Source organism: Capra hircus, chromosome 2 (genome assembly GCF_001704415.2).
Source record: "Capra hircus breed San Clemente chromosome 2, ASM170441v1, whole genome shotgun sequence".
Classification (NCBI taxonomy): Eukaryota; Metazoa; Chordata; class Mammalia; order Artiodactyla; family Bovidae; genus Capra; species Capra hircus.
The window spans coordinates 112,528,373-112,547,211 of record NC_030809.1 but is presented as its reverse complement, the minus strand read 5'-3'; the positions used below and the strand labels follow the sequence as shown (position 1 = coordinate 112,547,211).

Below are 18,839 nucleotides of genomic sequence, written 5' to 3'. Positions count from 1 at the left end.
CAATTTAGATCCCAGTCAATATCATTCATATTATTATGTGCATGCAAACACTACCAGCCTTAGAAGGAGTACTCGGCGCTGGTTCTTGATAAAAGGTTCATCCTAAACTGCCGAGGCTCTTACCTGTTTGCCCTAACCAATTAGATAATTCATTATTTTCGACTTCCAAAGAGAAACATTAACTCTAATGTATTTGGGTGCACTTATAAAATCAACTGGCCTCAAATTTCATATTTTATATTTCTATTATGGAAAAACAGTTTATTTCCTATGTGCCATTAAACTAATGATTTGCTCTACTGCCAGTATGCATCATGGGAGAAAGAAAACACTTAGCAACGTTTGCCTCTAGGATAACCTTTCTTCGTACTAGTTAATATCAAGGACATGCGATGACCACGTCAAAGCCATTGCCCTTCTCCCCTTCATATTTCACAGTGACTCACCCACAGATGCCAGAGTAAGATTAGAAAAATATTTATGACTCTGTTGAATATGGATAAAGAGCTCTCTTTGTTGATAGGGTTACCACAATTATTTTTTTTTCCTTATGACGGTTTTTAGAAATTAGGCAGAGAAAGAGAGAGTAGTTACTCACGTTCTCCTTGTCAGGAATCCCTAGAAGGGGAAAGAGAGAAAGAACATGAGTTAGAAGATCAGCTTGGAAAATGGAAATGAAATCCCTTGCTGAAGCAAACCAAGTAAAAATTTGATGTTTCCAATTTGTCTTTCCATAAAAATGTACATAATGCTACTTGGGAAAATAGCAGCACCTACCACAATCTGTAACATAAACAAATCAGTGAGTCAGAGCAGGGCTATGTGCCAGACAACAAGATTTCATGCTTGTTCTGCTTTTCCACCAGATGCTTTACTCTCCTAGAGGTAAAAATCCATCCCTGCTTATTTTATACCAAGTGAGCAACTAATTCCTCTGTCTTGAGCACCAGAACACTCAGACTTTTAGAAAAACATGTCAGACTCTTAAGTTGCAATTGTTATAGTTTTACAAGGCAAACCACCTCACACCATTCCAGGGATCTGAACTTGGCGGCAAGTTGCACATAAAAACAGCACCAATTACCAATTACCAGCACACAATTTTTATTTTGGGCACAGCCAACTCTTGCTACTTTCAAATCAGGTGTGAGCACAGCAATGGCTGTTTCCAGGGATGTCTCAATCTTCTTTGCAAATAAGTTATTCATCCATTCACTCATTTACAAACATTGGCTCAGATGGTAAAGAATCTGCCTGCAAGGTGGAAGACCTGGGTTCGATCCCTGGGTAGGGAAGATCCCCTGCAGAAGGGAACAGCTACCCACTCCAGTATTCTGGCCTGGAGAATTCCATGGACAGAGGAGTCTGGCGGGCTACAGTCTACGGGGTCATAAAGAGTTGGACAGAACGGAGCAACACACTCACTCACTCACTCAATGTTTTTAATAAGAAGCCACACAGGACTTAAAATATTGGCATTAAAAGCACCAAGCACCCATCCTGATAGGCAGCAGTGAGCAGGAGAGGGAAGAAAGGAATAGACTGCTAGGAAACATACCCTAATTAAACTTTGACCCCCATAGTATCAGGACATTAAAGCTCTGACAGAAAACAAGGGGATGGAGAGGGCTGTTCTCTCAAGCAGAGTATTAATGAACATGTTTGCCATCACTTCCCAGATGGCTCAGAAAGAGTAAGGGTATCTCAAGGTCAGCACTCAGAAATTCATCTCGAATCCATCTAGCCATTTATCCTTCCACCCATCCAACAACCACTTATAAGGACTAGATTTGACTGAATGAGGAGATACAGGGTTGTAACAGAAGCTTACTTTCTGGGAGGTTTAATAAGACAAACGCAGTTGTACAAATCCTCATACTGGAGTGGATAGAAGTTAGGGTATCTGTAGAGAAATAATATTGAAAAGGTAATCTCAGGACATGTAGGAACCTGAAAGTTGGGCTAAGGCATTAGCAGTCTTGGAATTTCACTTTCTATGGCTGGCAGCGGACCATCATTAAAGGTTCGGAGCAACAGAGTGATTTGAACAAGAAAAAGAAAGGAAGGGACTTTTCAAAATTAAAAGACATTTAATATATAGAAACCGGAGACAATGACATGGGTCCTTGATTGAAGTCCAGAGACATTCAGCTGGGGAAATCTGGACTTGGATTCGGGGGGGCTGTTATTAAGGAAAATCATACTAGCAATCGGGTGTGATAATGGTGTGGCTTTTGCATGGAAAGGTCTACATTTTCAAAAATGTCTGCTGAAATGTATATATATGACTAGAAGAAGAAAATATGGCAAAATGATTGTATGAAAATACCTATCAAGTTAATAATAATCACATTCAAGTATTAGAGTTTAATATTAATTAAATCAAAGTGATGAAAATACAGGTGTTAACTGTATCATCCTGTATGTTTGTAATTTGTCATAATAAAAAGTAAATTGGAAAAGTTCTATGTAAGTCAGGTGTAGGGTAAACCAAGGGTGAAATAATGAAGATTCACAGCCATTGAGCCATCTTTGCTCTCGGGTCAAGGGTGATGAGGCCCTCAGCCAGGGGGCTGCAGCAGGGAGAGAAAGGCAAGAGTATGAGCACTACAGAGGAAGGAGCAAGGGGCGGACCAGTGATTAACCTCAGTGGGTGGAGGTGAGAGAAAAGAGGGCTCCAAACAGCGGAGGCCTAGCACCTCGTATGGGAGGACAGTGAAGTTATGAACGGAAATGGGCTTTTAGCAGAAGGATGGTTTGTGGGAATCACCATGTGCTCCATTATCGACACTGTGAGTGCATGAGGCCAGCAGGACGAGCTGGTGGAAGGAAAACCAGCAGTCATTCGGAAAGTTAGGCTGCCTTTTGTAAGACTCAAATGGAGGTACTGGTTTCAGGAAGGATCTGTATCAGCTGCAAGAAAGGATGCAGTGATTGAGAGGAGAGTATAGAGAAAAAAAGAAAAACAGCCAAGGCTGGACTCGAGCAGTGACTGAGCTTCCAGATGAGGGGAAGAAGTACCCATGAAAGAGACAAGAAAACAAGTGGCCAGAGAGACCGAGAAAACCAGGATAATCCGGTGGAGCATGGGACCCAAGGGAGAATGGAGACAACATGGAAACGCTTACTCAGTCACAGAGAATGGGGAATAGTAATGACTGAATCTGGCTATTGGTTGGTCACTGGAGAATTTAGATGGCTCGAGTTGGAAGTCAGACTTTGAGGGGTTAAAGAGTCACTGGTGTTGAGAAAATAGTAGCTCACATCATTTGGGTTCTTATTATACACCCAGTGCCCTTCTAAACGGAGAGGCCCAGGTGGGGCGGTGTTAAAAACCTGCCTGCTGAAACAGGAGATGTGGGTTTGATCCCTGGGTCAGGAAGATCCCCTGGAGGAGGAAATAGCAACCCACTCCTGGATTCTTGCTGGGAAAATCCCCCAGATAGCGGAGCCTGGTGGGCTACAAACCATGGGGTTGCAAAGACTTGGAAGTGACTGAGCACCACGCAGGCACCCTTCTAGACATTCGACGCATGCGCTTCTTTCAGTCTCCCAAGAAATCCTATGAGGAAACTAAGGCGCAGAGACATTAGTGTCTTGCCAGCAGCCACACAGCTAGGAAACAGCACAACTGGGATTTCCAACTTGGTTACCGATCATCCCTAGACCAGCCAGAAGAGAAAAATCAAGAACAGGAGAAGAAATGAAAGGAAAGAAAGACCTCTCCTCCATCATCCGCCTCTCCAAGGACAGAAGAGAAGCTGAGAAGGAGAATGCACAGGCTGCCCAGAAGCATGAAACAGAGGGAAAGGGAGCTCGCTTCAGATCCGGATCAAGCGAGGAGAAGGGTCACCTGTAGGGAGTGATCAGTTTGAATGAAAGAGTGAGAATTCAGGTATTCAAGAAGACATGAAGGGTGGCTCTGGCTCTGAGATGCTTGGAGTGGAAGCGCTGCTTGATCCACCAGTGTGTCAGCGTTGAACTGCTACAGCATCGGAAACCCCAAGGCTTGCTGCTTTATCACACACACATGGACAAGAGCCAAGTTAAGGGACCCAGAGCCTCAACAAGCAACTCTCAGGGATAGTACTGAGTGCTAAAAAGATGCTTCCAACATGCATGAACAGATAGACTCAGACACAAAATTACTTTGAGTCTAGTGGGCACCCATTAGGAAAGAGTATCACAGAGAAAAACTTCCTTTCTTTTATGAGCAGACAGAGACCGGTCTCCTACAAAAGGCTCCGAATTTGAAGAGAGCATGATTTAAGAAGAATAAAGAATGATTCATGCTGCTTCTTCCCTTAAGAGCATCAAAATAAGCAAGAGGTGGGGCACTCAGGTGTCTACATGTGACTGAGATAAACACAGTTCATGAGTCCCATTTTAAAAGAGCCCCCAAACCATACTTTAAGATGAAGGTCCTTTGAGAAACATGCTGAAGTTCCAACTAGCCCCAGAGCATACTTCCCTCTATCAGCTAAGGCCACATAATTATATTGTAGGAACAATTTTTTAAAAGAACCCAAGAATGGGCTGGCGGATCTGTTTATCCACAAGAGTCTGGAGATTTATTCTGTCAAGCTGGCGTTAGACATATTTCTTTTTGTCACATGAAAACACATACCGCACAACAAATTTTTAGATACAAGTGTTCACATTTTTCACTTACTATCATTGTTAGAGCCCGTTTCCATAACACCATAAGGAGGAGCCAGAAGTCCCGCCATGTACTGCCGATATTTCTGAAAGACAAGGTTGTAAACTTAGTGCACAGATATTTACTCACTTTGCGCATTCATGTGTTTACATGTTAAAAAGAAGAAAAGCTGGATGTCAGTAAGCATCCGAGTCTTGTATTTATAGAGCCATGAAGCGTGCTGTCTGGGCTCTGTGGCCTAAAATAAAAATGCTGTGTTCTAAAGAGGTCTTCCCGGATGAGACTGAAAGTGCCCCTGCCTGGGCAGGGGGTTCTATTGCAGCCCACTCCTTCACGTGTTTGTGATTGATTAACCAAACAGTGTGGGCTTTTACCCTCCCCTCCACCTTCTGGCTGGCTTCTCATGCTCTCAAACACGTGCTTAGGTTTTTGTGAAGGAAAAAGACATTTGGTTTTTATAGATGCAGATACAAATAAAAGTGCCACCTTCCTAACAGGTGAATGGCACTCAATCGGCTGTCTTTCAAAGCAAAAAGAAATGCATCTCTAGAAAGTGTCTGATGTGAAAGAAGCTGATTCACTACCATTTGCCAGCTTCCTTTTACACTGTACACCTGCCCGTTATGTGACCTCCAAAGAACCTGTGGTATGTTGTCAAATAGAATAGTTTGGCTTCATTTAGAACTATTTAGATCCTTCTGAATTTTCTCCCTCTGACTTTTGGTCCAGACGTGCTTTAAAACCTGAGGCTCAGTGATATATATTAGCGCCGGGAGTCTGTGCTGTTTTGAAGGAATAAGGCTTGGTGAGCATACAACAAGCAGATCAAGCTCCCAGTGAGAGAGAAGTGACATTTACGAAGAATGGAATATGAGTGCGAGACATCCTCTCTTCTCAGGTAATAAATACAGCCTCCTCCCCTTGCAGAATGAAAGCTGGGCAACTTTATTTGTTGTGTGGTGTCATGTATATTTATGGTTTATAATTATGATGGCACATAAATGTTAAACAGCATAAAAAGAATCAACACTTCATAATGTGCTTGTGGGTTACACAAACGTCAGCAGAAAAGACTTCATCTGTAGCAATGGGCAGCTGGCAACACGCAGTATTTGAGCAGCCATCTGGCCCATTTGGTAGATTTGAATGGTGTTTGTAATGTAACATTGATGAGCTCTTAAAAGAGCCTTCTTCTAGTCAAGATGTGACTAGCTTTTTTTTTTAAATCCTTTTTTCTTCTCCTTCTGAGGCAACTATACTAACACCTGCATGCAGACATTCAAAATCATGATTTCTCTCTGCCTCTGAGTTAACTAATCACTCAAACATACCCATGGGACCAATCCATCACCCTGAATTCCTGACATTTCCTTTTGATAATTTCCTCGTTCTGCTTTTCCTTTTTCTTATGATACCATCTACTCGTCTTCCTCATGAGAAAGCACCGGGCAAAGCACATTTCTGGGCATAATGTTATGCTGGACTCTGAAAATACAGGCTCAGAGAGAGCAGATGGGGGCTAGGTTACGTTCTAAGAAGGTTCTATGACCCCCTACAACCTTTTGAGGTATTCCTCTCACTGTTAGCAACTCCATTAACAGGCTCCTGAAACAAATAATTCATGTTAAATTAAAGGAACAATTTTGCTTTGCTTAGAAATGTTTTGGATGCAGCAAACGCACTTGTCTCGGGCACCTTGAAATCAATTTCCATGAACTCCATGGAAGCACCTTCCTGACTCCTAAGTGAACAGGACTCTGCCTTCCTTCAGCTCCATAGCAGGGGGTCTAGGGTTTGCTCACAGAGCGTGTTACTAGAGCAGTCACTCCTGGGAAGGGAAAACAGAGTAACCATTCAGGGAGCAGAGTGCGGGCTGCGTTCTGGCACGCAGATGCACTGAGCACCTACTGTGTTCTCACTGTGCCCTAGACACTGGGCTCCCTGCAGAGGCGGGCAGGCACGGCCCTGTGCACTTAGAAAGCATCACTCTCCTGCAACAGCACAGGAGGACGGCTGCACTCAGTACTGGGTACTCTGTCTTGCACATAATAGAAAGTTAATATATATCTGTTGGCTTTTGGAATGTGAATGGAAATTTTCATACATACATAAAAATAGAATATCATACCATATACTTAACATACAGCCTCAATAACTGTTAACTCTTGACTAATGTTATTTCATCTACAATCCTATCCACTTGCCCCTTCCAGAGTTATTTTGAAGCAATTCCAGAGATATCATTTAATCCACATACATTTCAATAGGAATCTCTAAAAGGTAACGATTCTTTCCCCCCCCTCAAAACAAAACCATAGTACCACTATCTCAACTTAGAAATGTAACATCTCCATAATATTCGGTCAGGTTCAAATGTCTAATTGCTTCATATATGTCATTGCTGAATTTATAAATAACTTATTAGATACATAGATGAATGGAACAGAAAAGAGTGCCCCAAAATAAACCCAGGCACACATACATGGCCACTTAATCTACAACAAAGAAGCCAAGAATATACAGTGGGGGAAAGGACAGACTCCTCAATAAATGGTGTTGGGCAAATTGGACAGCCACTTGCAAAAGAATGAAACTGGACCACAGTTCAGTTCAGTTCAGTTGCTCAGTCATGTCCGACTCTTTGTGACCCCATGAACAGCAGCATGCCAAGCCTCCCTGTCCATCACCAACTCCTGGAGTCCACCCAAACCGATGTCCATTGATTCGGTGATGCCATCCAATCATCTCATCCTCTGTCGTCCCCTTCTTCTCCTGCCATCAATCTTTCCCAGCATCAGGGTCTTTTAAAATGAGTCCATTCTTCACATCCGGTGGCCAAAGTATTGGAGTTTCAGCTTCAGCATCAGTCCTTCCAATGAATATTCAGGACTGATCTCCTTTAGGACGTACTGGTTGGATCTCCTTGCAGTCCAAGGGACTCTCAAGAGTCTTCTCCAACACCACAGTTCAAAAGCATCAATTCTTTGGCGCTCAGCTTTCTCTACAGTCCAACTCTTGCATCCATACATGACCAGTGGAAAAAACGTAGCCTTGACCAGAAGGACCTTTGTTGACAAAGTAATGTCTCTGCTTTTCAGTATGCTATCTAGGTTGGTCATAACTTTCCTTCCAAGGAGTAAGTGTCTGCAATCACCATCTGCAGTGATTTCGGAGCCCAGAAAAATAAAGTCAGCTACTGTTTCCTCATCTATATGCCATGAAGTGATGGGACCAGATACCATGATCTTAGTTTTCTGAATGTTGAGCTTTAAGCCAACTTTTTCACTCTCTTCTTTCACTTTCATCAACTGGACCACAATCTTACACAAAAATTAACTCCAAGTGGATGAAAGTCTCAAACACAAGTCCTGAAACCATAAAACTCCTGGAAGAAATCATAGGCTGTAGGCTCCTTGACATTGGTCTTGGTAATGTGTTTTTTGGATTTAACACCAAATGTAAAGGCAACCAGTGCAAAAATCAGTAAGTGGGACTACACCAAACTGAAAAGTATTTGCATGGCAAAGGAAACAATCAACAAATGAAAAGGCAAGGTATTAAATGGCAGAAAATGTTTACAAATCATATATCTGATAAGGGGTTAGTATCCAAAATAAATGAATATAAAAAATGCAAACTCATAGATACAGAGACTAGACTGGTGACTGCCAGAGGTGGAGGGTGAAACATCGGTGAAATGGGGTTTAAAACCTATTTCTGCAGAACCCTGAGCTCCTGGAGGACCCTCAGGCCCGGCAGTAAATAAGCAGAGCCTTCAGCTCCTATGGCAACTTGAGTGTCTTCACTTTTAGCTGATACAGAATTTAGAGTTCCAAGAGTAATTTCATTTGAAAGATGACTTTTGCTTCTGAAAAGTAAAAGTCTACAAACAACAAGATTAAATAATGTTTAAACTCCTAGCAAAAAGATGCTATTCAGAGGAGGCATTTCTTCTTCCATGAAGAAATCAACAAAGACCAAATTAGGATTTGCCCCTGTGAAGTGCTAGGGGGGAGAGGAATAAATTGGGAGATTAGGGACTGACACATATGTACCACTATATATAAAACAGATCACTAGTAAGGACTTACTGTGGAGCACAGGGAATGCTACTCAATACTCCATAATGGCTGCCGCTGCTAAGTCGCTTCAGTCATGTCCGACTCTGTGCGACCCCATCGACAGCAGCCCACCAGGCTCCCCCATCCCTGGGATTCTCCAGGCAAGAACACTGGAGTGGGTTGCCATTTCCTTCTCCAATGCATGAAAGTGAAAAGTGAAAGTGAAGTCACTCAGTCGTGTCTGACTCTTTGCGACCCCATGGACTGCAGCCCACCAGGCTCCTCCATCCATGGGACTTTCCAGGCAAGAGTACTGGAGTGAGGTGCCATCGCCTTCTCCAATAATGGCCCATATGGGATAAGAATTTTAAAAAGAATGGATATATGTATACGTATAATGGATTCAGTTTTCCGCACAGCATAAACTAATACAACACTGTAAATCAACTATAATCCAAATTTTAAAAAAAGAAAAAGGGTTAGACATCTATGGTTGTAGACTGGCCAGATGACAAGTTACCAACAGAACCGGAAAAACTAAGAATTTAACTAAGATGCATCATAGTGCAATGCTGACCTTCTCCAAGTGAGGTGTACAGACCCCCAGGGTACCACCCAGCAGGACAAGAGGGGGTGTGACAGGGGTTAACAAGCTCTTCCTAGAGCTTAAATTTTATTCTATGTCAAGTAGTTGAAAGGAGTACTTTTATACTTTCATATTATGGAGCAGAAAACTAAATTTGCATACATTTTAAAGATTAAAGCATGCAACTTCAAAGAAATTTGAGCTTGCTGCTGGCTGCTTCTAGCTACAAAGGGTCTAGACCCCGGGCATTATGTATTGATTTCCTCTGCATTCAGAGAACTTCAGTGGAAAAACCCAAGTGCTTCTAATGTAATGGAAAGCGTGCAGATGCTGGATTCACACAAGAACAGAGTCAATTCTGATTCTGCCATATGCTATCTACGTGAACTTAAGTTACCTCAGTTTCCTGGGTAAGGAACTTGGGATAATATCAGCTATCTTTCAGGGCCACTGGGAGGATGAGAAATAAACTCTAAAGAAGTGCTCAGCATACACTAGGGACTTAATAAATGATTGCTGATGATAATAAAAATAATAATGAGGAGGAGGAGAAGAAACAATAAACAATCAAGAATTGATCAAACAAATCCCAATATATTTGATGATATATCCCAGGCAGAGTCTCCAGCTTTAGGGAAAAATACTCTCTAGGTGACTTTTTATTACTGAGGCCACTGATACACACAACATAAAGATCCACAATACATCCACTGAACTGTCTAGTAAAAGGAGTTGTAAAAATAACATCTTAAAGAGTAGATGTTCTTAAGTCATTTTATAATATACTGCCTATTTTCATACCCACATGGGAAAATAGTCCAAGGAGAAAGGAAAAGCACAAGAGAGTAAACCCAGAAATAACTGAACAAAAATCAGTAAAACCTTGTAGCCATCAGAACAGTTTTTGGTTTACAAAATCTTAAAAAAAAATTTCTCTAAATTATAATTGGCCAGTTTATAAGGCAGTCAGTGAATGGAAGAAGTCCTCAGGCCAGAGAGGCTAGAAGCCTGTCCTAGAAGGAGGGGAGAGATGTGCCACTGGCTATCTTAATGTTTTCTGAGAAAGCTGAGAAAAGACAAAGTATGACAGTCTTCAGTTCAGTTGAGTCGCTCAGTCGTGTCCGACTCTTTGTGACCCCATGAATCGCAGCACGCCAGGCCTCCCTGTCCATCACCAACTCCCAGAGTTCACTCAGACTCACGTCCATCGAGTCAGTGATGCCATCCAGCCATCTCATCCTCTGTCGTCCCCTTCTCCTCCTGCCCCCAATCCCTCCCAGCATCAGAGTCTTTGCTAATGAGTCAACAAACCTCGTCCATCTCTCAACTCCTTCACTACCCCGTCAAGGCCACTGAGCAAAGCTGGCTGGAAGGCTGTCAGAGCAGCCACCAGGCCAAGGGAGGCTGGGGGTAACCCAACTCTGCTCCAAAGTCTGGAGCCCCAGCCTGGGCCACTCCCTCCCAGAGCACGGAACACTTCTCTACACAGTGGCTCCACGTGGCCCAGCTGTAGCCCAGCAGCCAGATACAAAAGTTGGGCGGCATGTGCTGGAGGAGCAGGCATAGTAGAGATACGTCACATTCTAAAGGCCAGTCTCAATTTGCCAAGCAGGGGACTTCCCTGGAGATCAGTGGTTAAGACTTCACCTTCCAATGCAAGGGGTACAGGTTGCAATCCAGGTCAGGGAGTTAAGATCCTACAGGCCTCGTGGCCAAAAGAACAAAAACATAAAACAGAAGCAATATTGTCACAAATTCTATAAAGCCTTTAAAAATGGTTCACATTTTTAAAAAATCTTAAAAAAAAAAAAATTTGCCAAACAGGACTCACAGAGAATAAAGGAAGGCGGGCAGCTTGAACCCTGGCTGAATCCTCTGTGACAAGAGAAGAAGGGGGCCCTGTAGGGCAGAACTCCCCACCCTGGAGGTCGAGACCTTCCTAACACACAGGCCTTTCCTAGATGTTCTCCGAGCTGCTGCCCGCTGCCAAGGTGTCTAGGCTGCCAGCGTGCCACGGTCACCACGCTCCCAGCAGCCAGGCAGAGACCTTGGCTTCTAGTACTGGCCTTCCCAGCAACTCCCCCCTTTCACCACCAACTCCATCCACCTAGGAGGTCACCAAGTTGTAGGAAAAGCGTAAATACCATCCTTAGGTTGGGATATCAGCACCAGAACATGACAAACAGGAAGTCATGAGGACTATGGACAGGCCTTGCTGTAAACACCTGAGGGCAGGAGGGAGGCACGTGCGCTCAGACCAGGGACACACTCACGACAGCCCGTGGTGGGCAGTGTCCAGGGTTGGGCAAGAACAGAGGGGACTGCACCAGTGGGGTGGGGATATGTCCTGTCTTCATGTACCAGTCATTACATCTGTACTAGATTCCCCCAAAGTATTGAAGCTGAGTTCATGAAATGTAATGACAAACAAGTCACCTGGACTTTCTCTGAAAATATCCTGAATATACGGTAGAAGAACGTAGAACAGGGATATAAAATTCAGGCTCCCCTCTTTTTGTTCGTTTCTTGGCAATAGTTATTTCTTTACAACTTCCATATGCTATGTAAGGTATGGTGGGGAAATGGACGTAGCACACTGCTCTAAAGTCCCAGAGATCTGGAGAATTTTTAAATGTGTGAAGCATAGATGAGAGGGGAGAAACACAAAGCGGTTGTAAAGGGAAATCTCCCAGGAGAATTTTCCTGTTTACCCTGTTAGAGCCGTATGGACTGCTTCTCTCACAGCAGGTCACTGGCTGGACCAGTTCACCTCTTATGCCAACTTCTTTTGCATCCTTGTTTCTTGATTTCTATAGCATTGACCTCACAGGGCACAAAGAACTTTCATCGCCTCTTCTTCAGTGATGTTTAATTCATCCTTTGGCTCTACTACAGCTATTTCTAAATGGAGGCAGAATTCTGCTTGCCAACTCCTGGCCATTTTAAATTCATGAGCAACCTGCAAGAGCTGTAGTTTGGAGGGTGATAATGACAACAATAGCTCTAATGGAGGAAGTTTTCCAAACCTGAATCACTTAGGAATCCTAGAGTAAAGCCTGAGTAAGATGATACTGCAAGTGAGCAAATACAGTCTCCCTCCAAAATCTGTTTGAAACTCTCTCCTACTGGCCTGTAAAGGTGCAGAGATCCCAACCAAAAGGTGGAGGGACCCTCGAGTACTCTCAGGTGAGATCAGGGCTGCAGAGAATATCGTTAGGCAGCCCTCACTCAATCACAGAGATGAAGTCAGATTAGACCTGAAGGAAAGGAAGGGGAAAATGCATTATCAGTCAAGGAGATGCGAGAGGCACAGTGGGGTCCTCATAGAGGTGTCCTTATGGGCTTTGCATCTAGTGAGGGGACAGCCATTCTCATCTGATCATACAGTCATCTCAGTGCAGGAGCTAGAAGGAAAAGAGTACACTGAACATGTGGCCGGGTGGTGGAGCGTGGGCCAAGTTCAGATATGGGGCTCAGGGCAAGGACATGGAATATGAGACTGAGGAGGCTTGCAGGTAAGAACCAGGGGGCTTCCAGGTAGAGGGAACAGGGGTGGTGTGGAGACGAAAGTGTGTCTGGCAAGAGAGGGGAAGTCACTACGAACAGAGCAGTGCTCGGGCCAAACGGCGAGGCTTGGAGGCCATGATGGAGGTTTGGAACATTATCCTCGTACAACTGGAAGCGGTTTAAGTGGAGAAGTGACAAGGACAGATGAGTGTTTTTAACAGATCATTCTGGCTGCTGTGTGGAGAACGGTTTTGATGGGAAAACAAGAAAGGCATTAAGCCCTTAAGGGGAGGACAGGCCTGGATGTGGCCCCTCAAAGGGGCCTGAGTCTGGGAGAGAAGGAAGAGAGAGGAACATGGACAGAGGGTGGTAAAGACCCTTTGTTCCTCAAGGCCAAACAATCTCCAACCACCTTAGACTTACTGATAACAAAGACTCAGATTTCTAGCTGAAGCACATTCAACACACGTGCACTTTTAATATGACTAAAAGGTTGAGGGATTTCAGGGCGCTCACTGCAATGACTGTGTTAATCATCTTAAGTTAGTGCACACCCTGCATCTTTGAGTATGATTTAGTTAGCCATGTGATTCAGTTAGCCACTCAACTTTGACTGAGTTAGCCATGAGCTTCTCTTAGAAACATTCAAATTGAGAGGAAGACACACACAGTAGGTCAATGCTACTTAATTTAGTCATAAAATAAATGGCTCTGGAGCTGTTACTGCACAGGAAATCCTCCTCACCTCTCTTTTTGCTAAGCCTGAACTTACCACAGTCCATCTAATGTATAAATGAGATTATGAGCACCGTCTCTACATAGCTGCTGCCTCCTTGTTTATAGAAAAACCTACTGATTGACATTTTATTTAACCATATTTGTCTTCAAAGTGATGGATATATAGTCATTCTCAATTAAAATGATCAAGCCCAGTGCTTATGAAACTAACAAGAATATTGTAAAACATATCATGGGAACAAGCAAATTTCAAGTGTTTCAATGCTGACACAGAATTAGGATGCATCAGTCATTTAAAAACCTAAAATGAAGGATCATTTCACAGAAAGTAATAGCCTGAGACTGTCATAAGAACACAGAAGAAGCTACCAACATTTTGGTTTTGCTTTCTTGCTCTACAATGTACTTTATAAAGGGCAGCAGGCCGAGCAGGAGGCGGATGGTGAGGAGTGATTCGGGAGGTTCTGTGATCTGGACGCATCCCGTCAAATTCATATGTTGAAATTCTAACACCCAACGTAATGTTGTTAGGAGGCAGGACCTGTGGGAGGTGTTTAAGTGTGAGAATGAAGGATCAGCACTCTCCGAAGAGCTCCCTAGCCCCTCCTGCCAGGCGGGGACACAAGGGGGAGTGTGCATCCCGAGAGGGCCCTCAGCAGAGGGCTGGCACCCTGACCTCAGACTGCCAGTCTCCACAACCAGGAAGAATCTTTTTCTGTTGTTTAGAAGCCACCCCGTCTGTGCTATTTTGCTATAGCAGCCTGAACAGACTAAGACAGTGGGGTAGGAGGACTTTCCTGGCCCAAACACATACCTGAACTTCCCAACTGAGAGGCACTTCTTTAGTTTTTTACTTTGCCCCTCAAAACTTGAAACCACTGGGTCACAGGTACTATGCATTTCTGTGCTTATTTCCTCTAGAAGCATCCACCAGCTTCCCAGCTGTCCTATCTCCTTAATCCCAATCCTACCCTGAAAGCCCAGGGGGCATGCAGGATTCCAGCTTTTGCCGCATTCATGAATACACAACAGCGGTCCTTTTTCCTCTCTAGGATGTTGACAGAGCTCCACAGCCTGGAGTTGGCCACTTCCCAGCTTCAAATATGCTAGACCTTTGGAGCCTTTGTACTTGAATTTACTAACTCCTGCAGCGTTCTGCTCATACACATGGTGCCTTACTTTCTCCATGTCCCTTCACAGGTAACATTTCTATTCTGCTCCAGGTTGTGGTAAACAACCTTGAGACATCCTTGTCAATCCAACACACACACTGCCTGCCTATGTCCAGGGAATCATGGTAATACAGCCCTGTGCGGTTCTGGAAGCTTCTGTCTATTATGGAATACTGTACCCCTTGAATCCCTTGAGTGGTTCCTGGTTCCTGTCATCTCTCCATGTTAGATCATCCTGAACTTTTTGCTTCGAAAGAAGGGACAGGAGAAGCATGAAGATCAGTTGATGCTGATAAAACAAGACCTAAACTCAACTCATCAAAGATCTCTAAATACTAATCAATTTTGTTATTTAAAAGAACGTACAGTGGGATAGAGCAGCCGGTCTGCTCTACCAGAATTAGCACCAAAATGCACTCGTTAGTGAAAATTTCGTTTTAAGAGACCCATGTATGAATCTAGCTGGAAAAAACTGGCAGCCATGTATAAATAGATGATGGTAGAAAATGATTCATTTTATATATTCCAACTTATTTTTTTGCATATTTCTGCCTATTGCTATTGCTTTCTAAGCCACATTTTAAAATAAGTTTGCCTGTTGATTTTGTTTTAACTACCCTCTCTATCTCCCACTCTTCCTCTCTAGTATAAAAATTGTCATTACTATAAAATTTACAAAAGCACGTGCTAAAAAATTTAAACTACATGGTTTGTAAAATGAAAAGAATGATTCTCCCCTGTCACTCCCCTCCACCTACTGACCTACCCCCCTACTGCTGAGTTAACCACTGCTGATACTCATTTCTTCTGTGGATCATATGGTACATTTCAGTTTGTCCTTTTTTTCTCTCCAATAATATATGTTGGATAGCTTTTGCTATCAGAACACATTTTACTCTTGCTTTCCTGTTAGACACCTCATTTTGGGGGCTATACTCCCATTTAGCCCAACTGGGGGAAATCTGGAAAATAATATTGAGTCTGCATTAGCAACAGATCTTCTCTGAGTTGCAGGCAAAAAGATAAAGATCATATACACAGCTCTTATCAAGTGGTGATTTCAGTTGTATTCTTGACAATGAGATAGAACTGTAAAAATTTAATTCCAAGGCCAACAAATATGCAAGCATATCACTCAGAAAATGTCTTTGATCTTTCTGACGGCTTTATCTAATTGGTGTCATTATGTTGTAACTCCATCGACTGCCAACTGCATTTTTTTGTAAACTTGGCAAAGGCTTCCCATGTCATACATTTGAAGAAAAAACATTGCCTGTGCTCTCTCCCCCAAGACTGTCAGAAGAAAAAAAGAAATTTAATTAAATTTCAATCTCTGACAGTTTAAAATAATAGAACAGAAATTATAAAACATTATGGATGGTGGCTGAATATGATTAGTGTTAAAAGGAACCAGATTTACTGATTTTGATAACAGTGTTATGGGTTATATAAGAAAATGTCCTTGTTCTATTGGAACATACCCTGAAATATTTAATATTTAGGAATAAAGGGAGTACAATGTCTCAACTTATAAATGATTCAGAAAAAAATTTAAAAAGAGACAAAGAATGATAAAGCAAATGGGGCAAAATGTAAATAATTGGCAGAAATGAAACAAAAGGCTTAGGGGAATACTTTATATTATTCTGAGTGTATTTAAAATAATAATAAAATTCAAAGTTTCCAAGAAATGACAAGAAATCAGAGTTGAAACTTATAAATGATTACTCTCAGGGCATTTGGGGGCTTCCGTGGTGACTCAGATGGTAAAGAATCTGCCTGCAAGGCGGGAGACTTGGGTTCAATCCCTGGGTCTGGACGATCCCCTGGAGCAGGGAATGGCTACCCACTCCACTCTTCTTGTCTGGAGAATGCCATGGACAGAGGAATCTGGCAGGCTACAGTCCCGGGAGCCACGCAGTCAGACACGCCTGAGCGGACACACTGGCTGAGTTTATTCTGTCAACATCAGCCTTCCCCAACTCAGCTCAGTTTGTTACAGGCTCCACCCCCAATTTGTAGGTCCAGCGGCCTCTGTCTCTCCCGCGGATGGTTACCGAAGTGGAAGCCCTGTCCCTACCAGCTGGGAAGATCCAGGGCGGTCCCTGGGTGTCTAGGTATCTAGCATGTGGGGTGGAGGGGTGCGGGGGTGGAAAGGGCTACAGAGTCACAGCCTCCCCCAAATCCCACCCGGTGTGCTTGGTCCCATTGCTGGGCTTTGATCCTGACTTCGTATGTGTCCATTCCTTTGCTGGGACTCAAGTCCGACTCTCAGTGAAGTCCACAGCCCGCTGGTCCTTGTCTGTCCCTTCCCTAGAAGGTATTTCTTGTCCCTTGTATCTCTCATTCTAGGCTGGAAAGCTGCCCAACCTTGACCGACGACCCCAAACTGCAATGCAGTCACTTGGTCCAGCGTTCGTTCGTTTGTTCTTCCTCTGCCGGCAAACTTTTCTCTAGGCCCCAGCCACCAGACCAGAGGACCCTCTTGGTCTCAATGCCATCCTGGATCAAAGGGGACTTTTCTGGGCTCTTCGAGTAGTCATTTTGATTGCTGGCCACAGCCCTCAGGGGTCAGCCTTACAGCATCTGTGCCCAGGTTTTCCGGGAAGTCCCTTCTGTTTTCCTTGTATTCTCCACTCTGGGCTGTCTTGAGGCCTGAGGACAGCAGCTGTTCCATCTCCAGTGCAGGCAGAGCTGAGGAGTCCAACTGTCCCACAAAGAGTAACCTCTGATCACACACAAACACAGGCTGATTTCTGCTGCAATCTAGAAACTCAACTTCAAATGTCAACTCTCAGAAAATAGCTAAGCTACACTGGGCTTTCCTATAAATTCTCTCTCTAGCACTACAAGGAAAGAAACAACCTTTCCACCAATCAACACAGAATCTAAACAAAGATACAAGTGTGCTGTGCTTATGAAAACCCAAAGTATAAAACATGAATTTGTGTTTTTCAACACTTGTAATATGTAAGTATTCTTGATTTTACTACAGGTTTAAATAAAATTCCTGATGACTTAAAAATATCATATTTTGCCCTAATCTATATGGGGCTTCCCTGGTGGCTCAGATAAGTAAAGGTTCTGCCTGCAATGCAGGAGACCTGGGTTCGATCCCTGGGTCAGGAAGATCCTCTGGAGGGGAGCATGGCAATCCACTCCAGTATTCTTGCTTGGAGAATCCCCACGGACAGAGGAGCCTGGTAGGCTACAGTCCATGGGGTAGCAGAGTCAGGCACAACTGAGCTACTAAGCACAGCACATATGGACATGGGTTTTGGCTCAGACAGTAAAGCCTCTGCATGCAATGCAGGAAACCCCAGGTCTGATTCCTGGGTCAGGTAGATCCCTTGGAGAAGGGAATGTCTACCCACTCCAGTATTCTTGCCTGGAGAATTCCATGGACAGAGGAGCCTGGTGAGCTACAGTCCATGGGGCTACAAAGAGTCAGACATGACTGGGTAACTAATACTTTCACACTACTTTCATTGAATACACTGAGGTATATTTAGGCTGGGAGAAAAAAATTAAAGCACATTGCATTAGAGACTTAGAACAATTTGGAAAGAAACCTTCAGGGGGTGGAGGGGCACATTATTAAATATTCCTTATAAGCCTCACTGGGAGAGGAGATACTGCCAACTACTTTTACACACAGCACAAAGCTGATGTGGACAAAAAAGGATTCTTCCTGTAGTGAAAATGTCAAGCTGAAAATGGCATCTTTAAGGAGAGATGTGGGGATAGCCCATGAGGAGGGCAGCCAAGTGAGGGACCCTGAATCTGGACTCCGAGACCCATAAAGAGTCTTGTCTGAACCTTCTCTGCCCACCCTCAACCCCCTACCAAATGATGACATTCTGGTTCATCTTTGTTCTTTCCTCCAAGCAGAGATGGGTCAGTCCAGCCTGTCTACATCCCAAAGAGCTGGGACTCCTGCCCAAGTGCCTCTTCACTGCATGTATGGGTGTAGGGAGCTGGTCAAAGGGAAGGAAATTAATCTAGAAGAAAATGCTGACTGGAGGGGGCCTGTCCAAATGGGCCCACAGAGTGATGGGGTCCTGGAGAAAGGTATGGAGTTGTGAGGGAGGGTGGAGAGAAGAAAGCACCAACAG

General features: G+C 43.7%; 1 protein-coding gene across 4 annotated transcripts in view; it reads right to left on the bottom strand.

Moving 5' to 3' along the window:
• RAPGEF4 (Rap guanine nucleotide exchange factor 4) overlaps positions 1 to 18,839 on the bottom strand; it is a 329,561-nt gene that overhangs the window by 138,304 nt on the left and 172,418 nt on the right. For all 4 annotated transcript variants that reach the window (XM_018064697.1, XM_018064706.1, XM_013968813.2 and 1 more), the window contains 2 exons: positions 4,673 to 4,745; positions 599 to 618 (listed from right to left, as the gene is read on the bottom strand). In XM_018064697.1, coding sequence (XP_017920186.1) covers positions 599 to 618; positions 4,673 to 4,745 — 93 coding nt within the window. The remainder of the gene's footprint in view (positions 1 to 598; positions 619 to 4,672; positions 4,746 to 18,839) is intronic.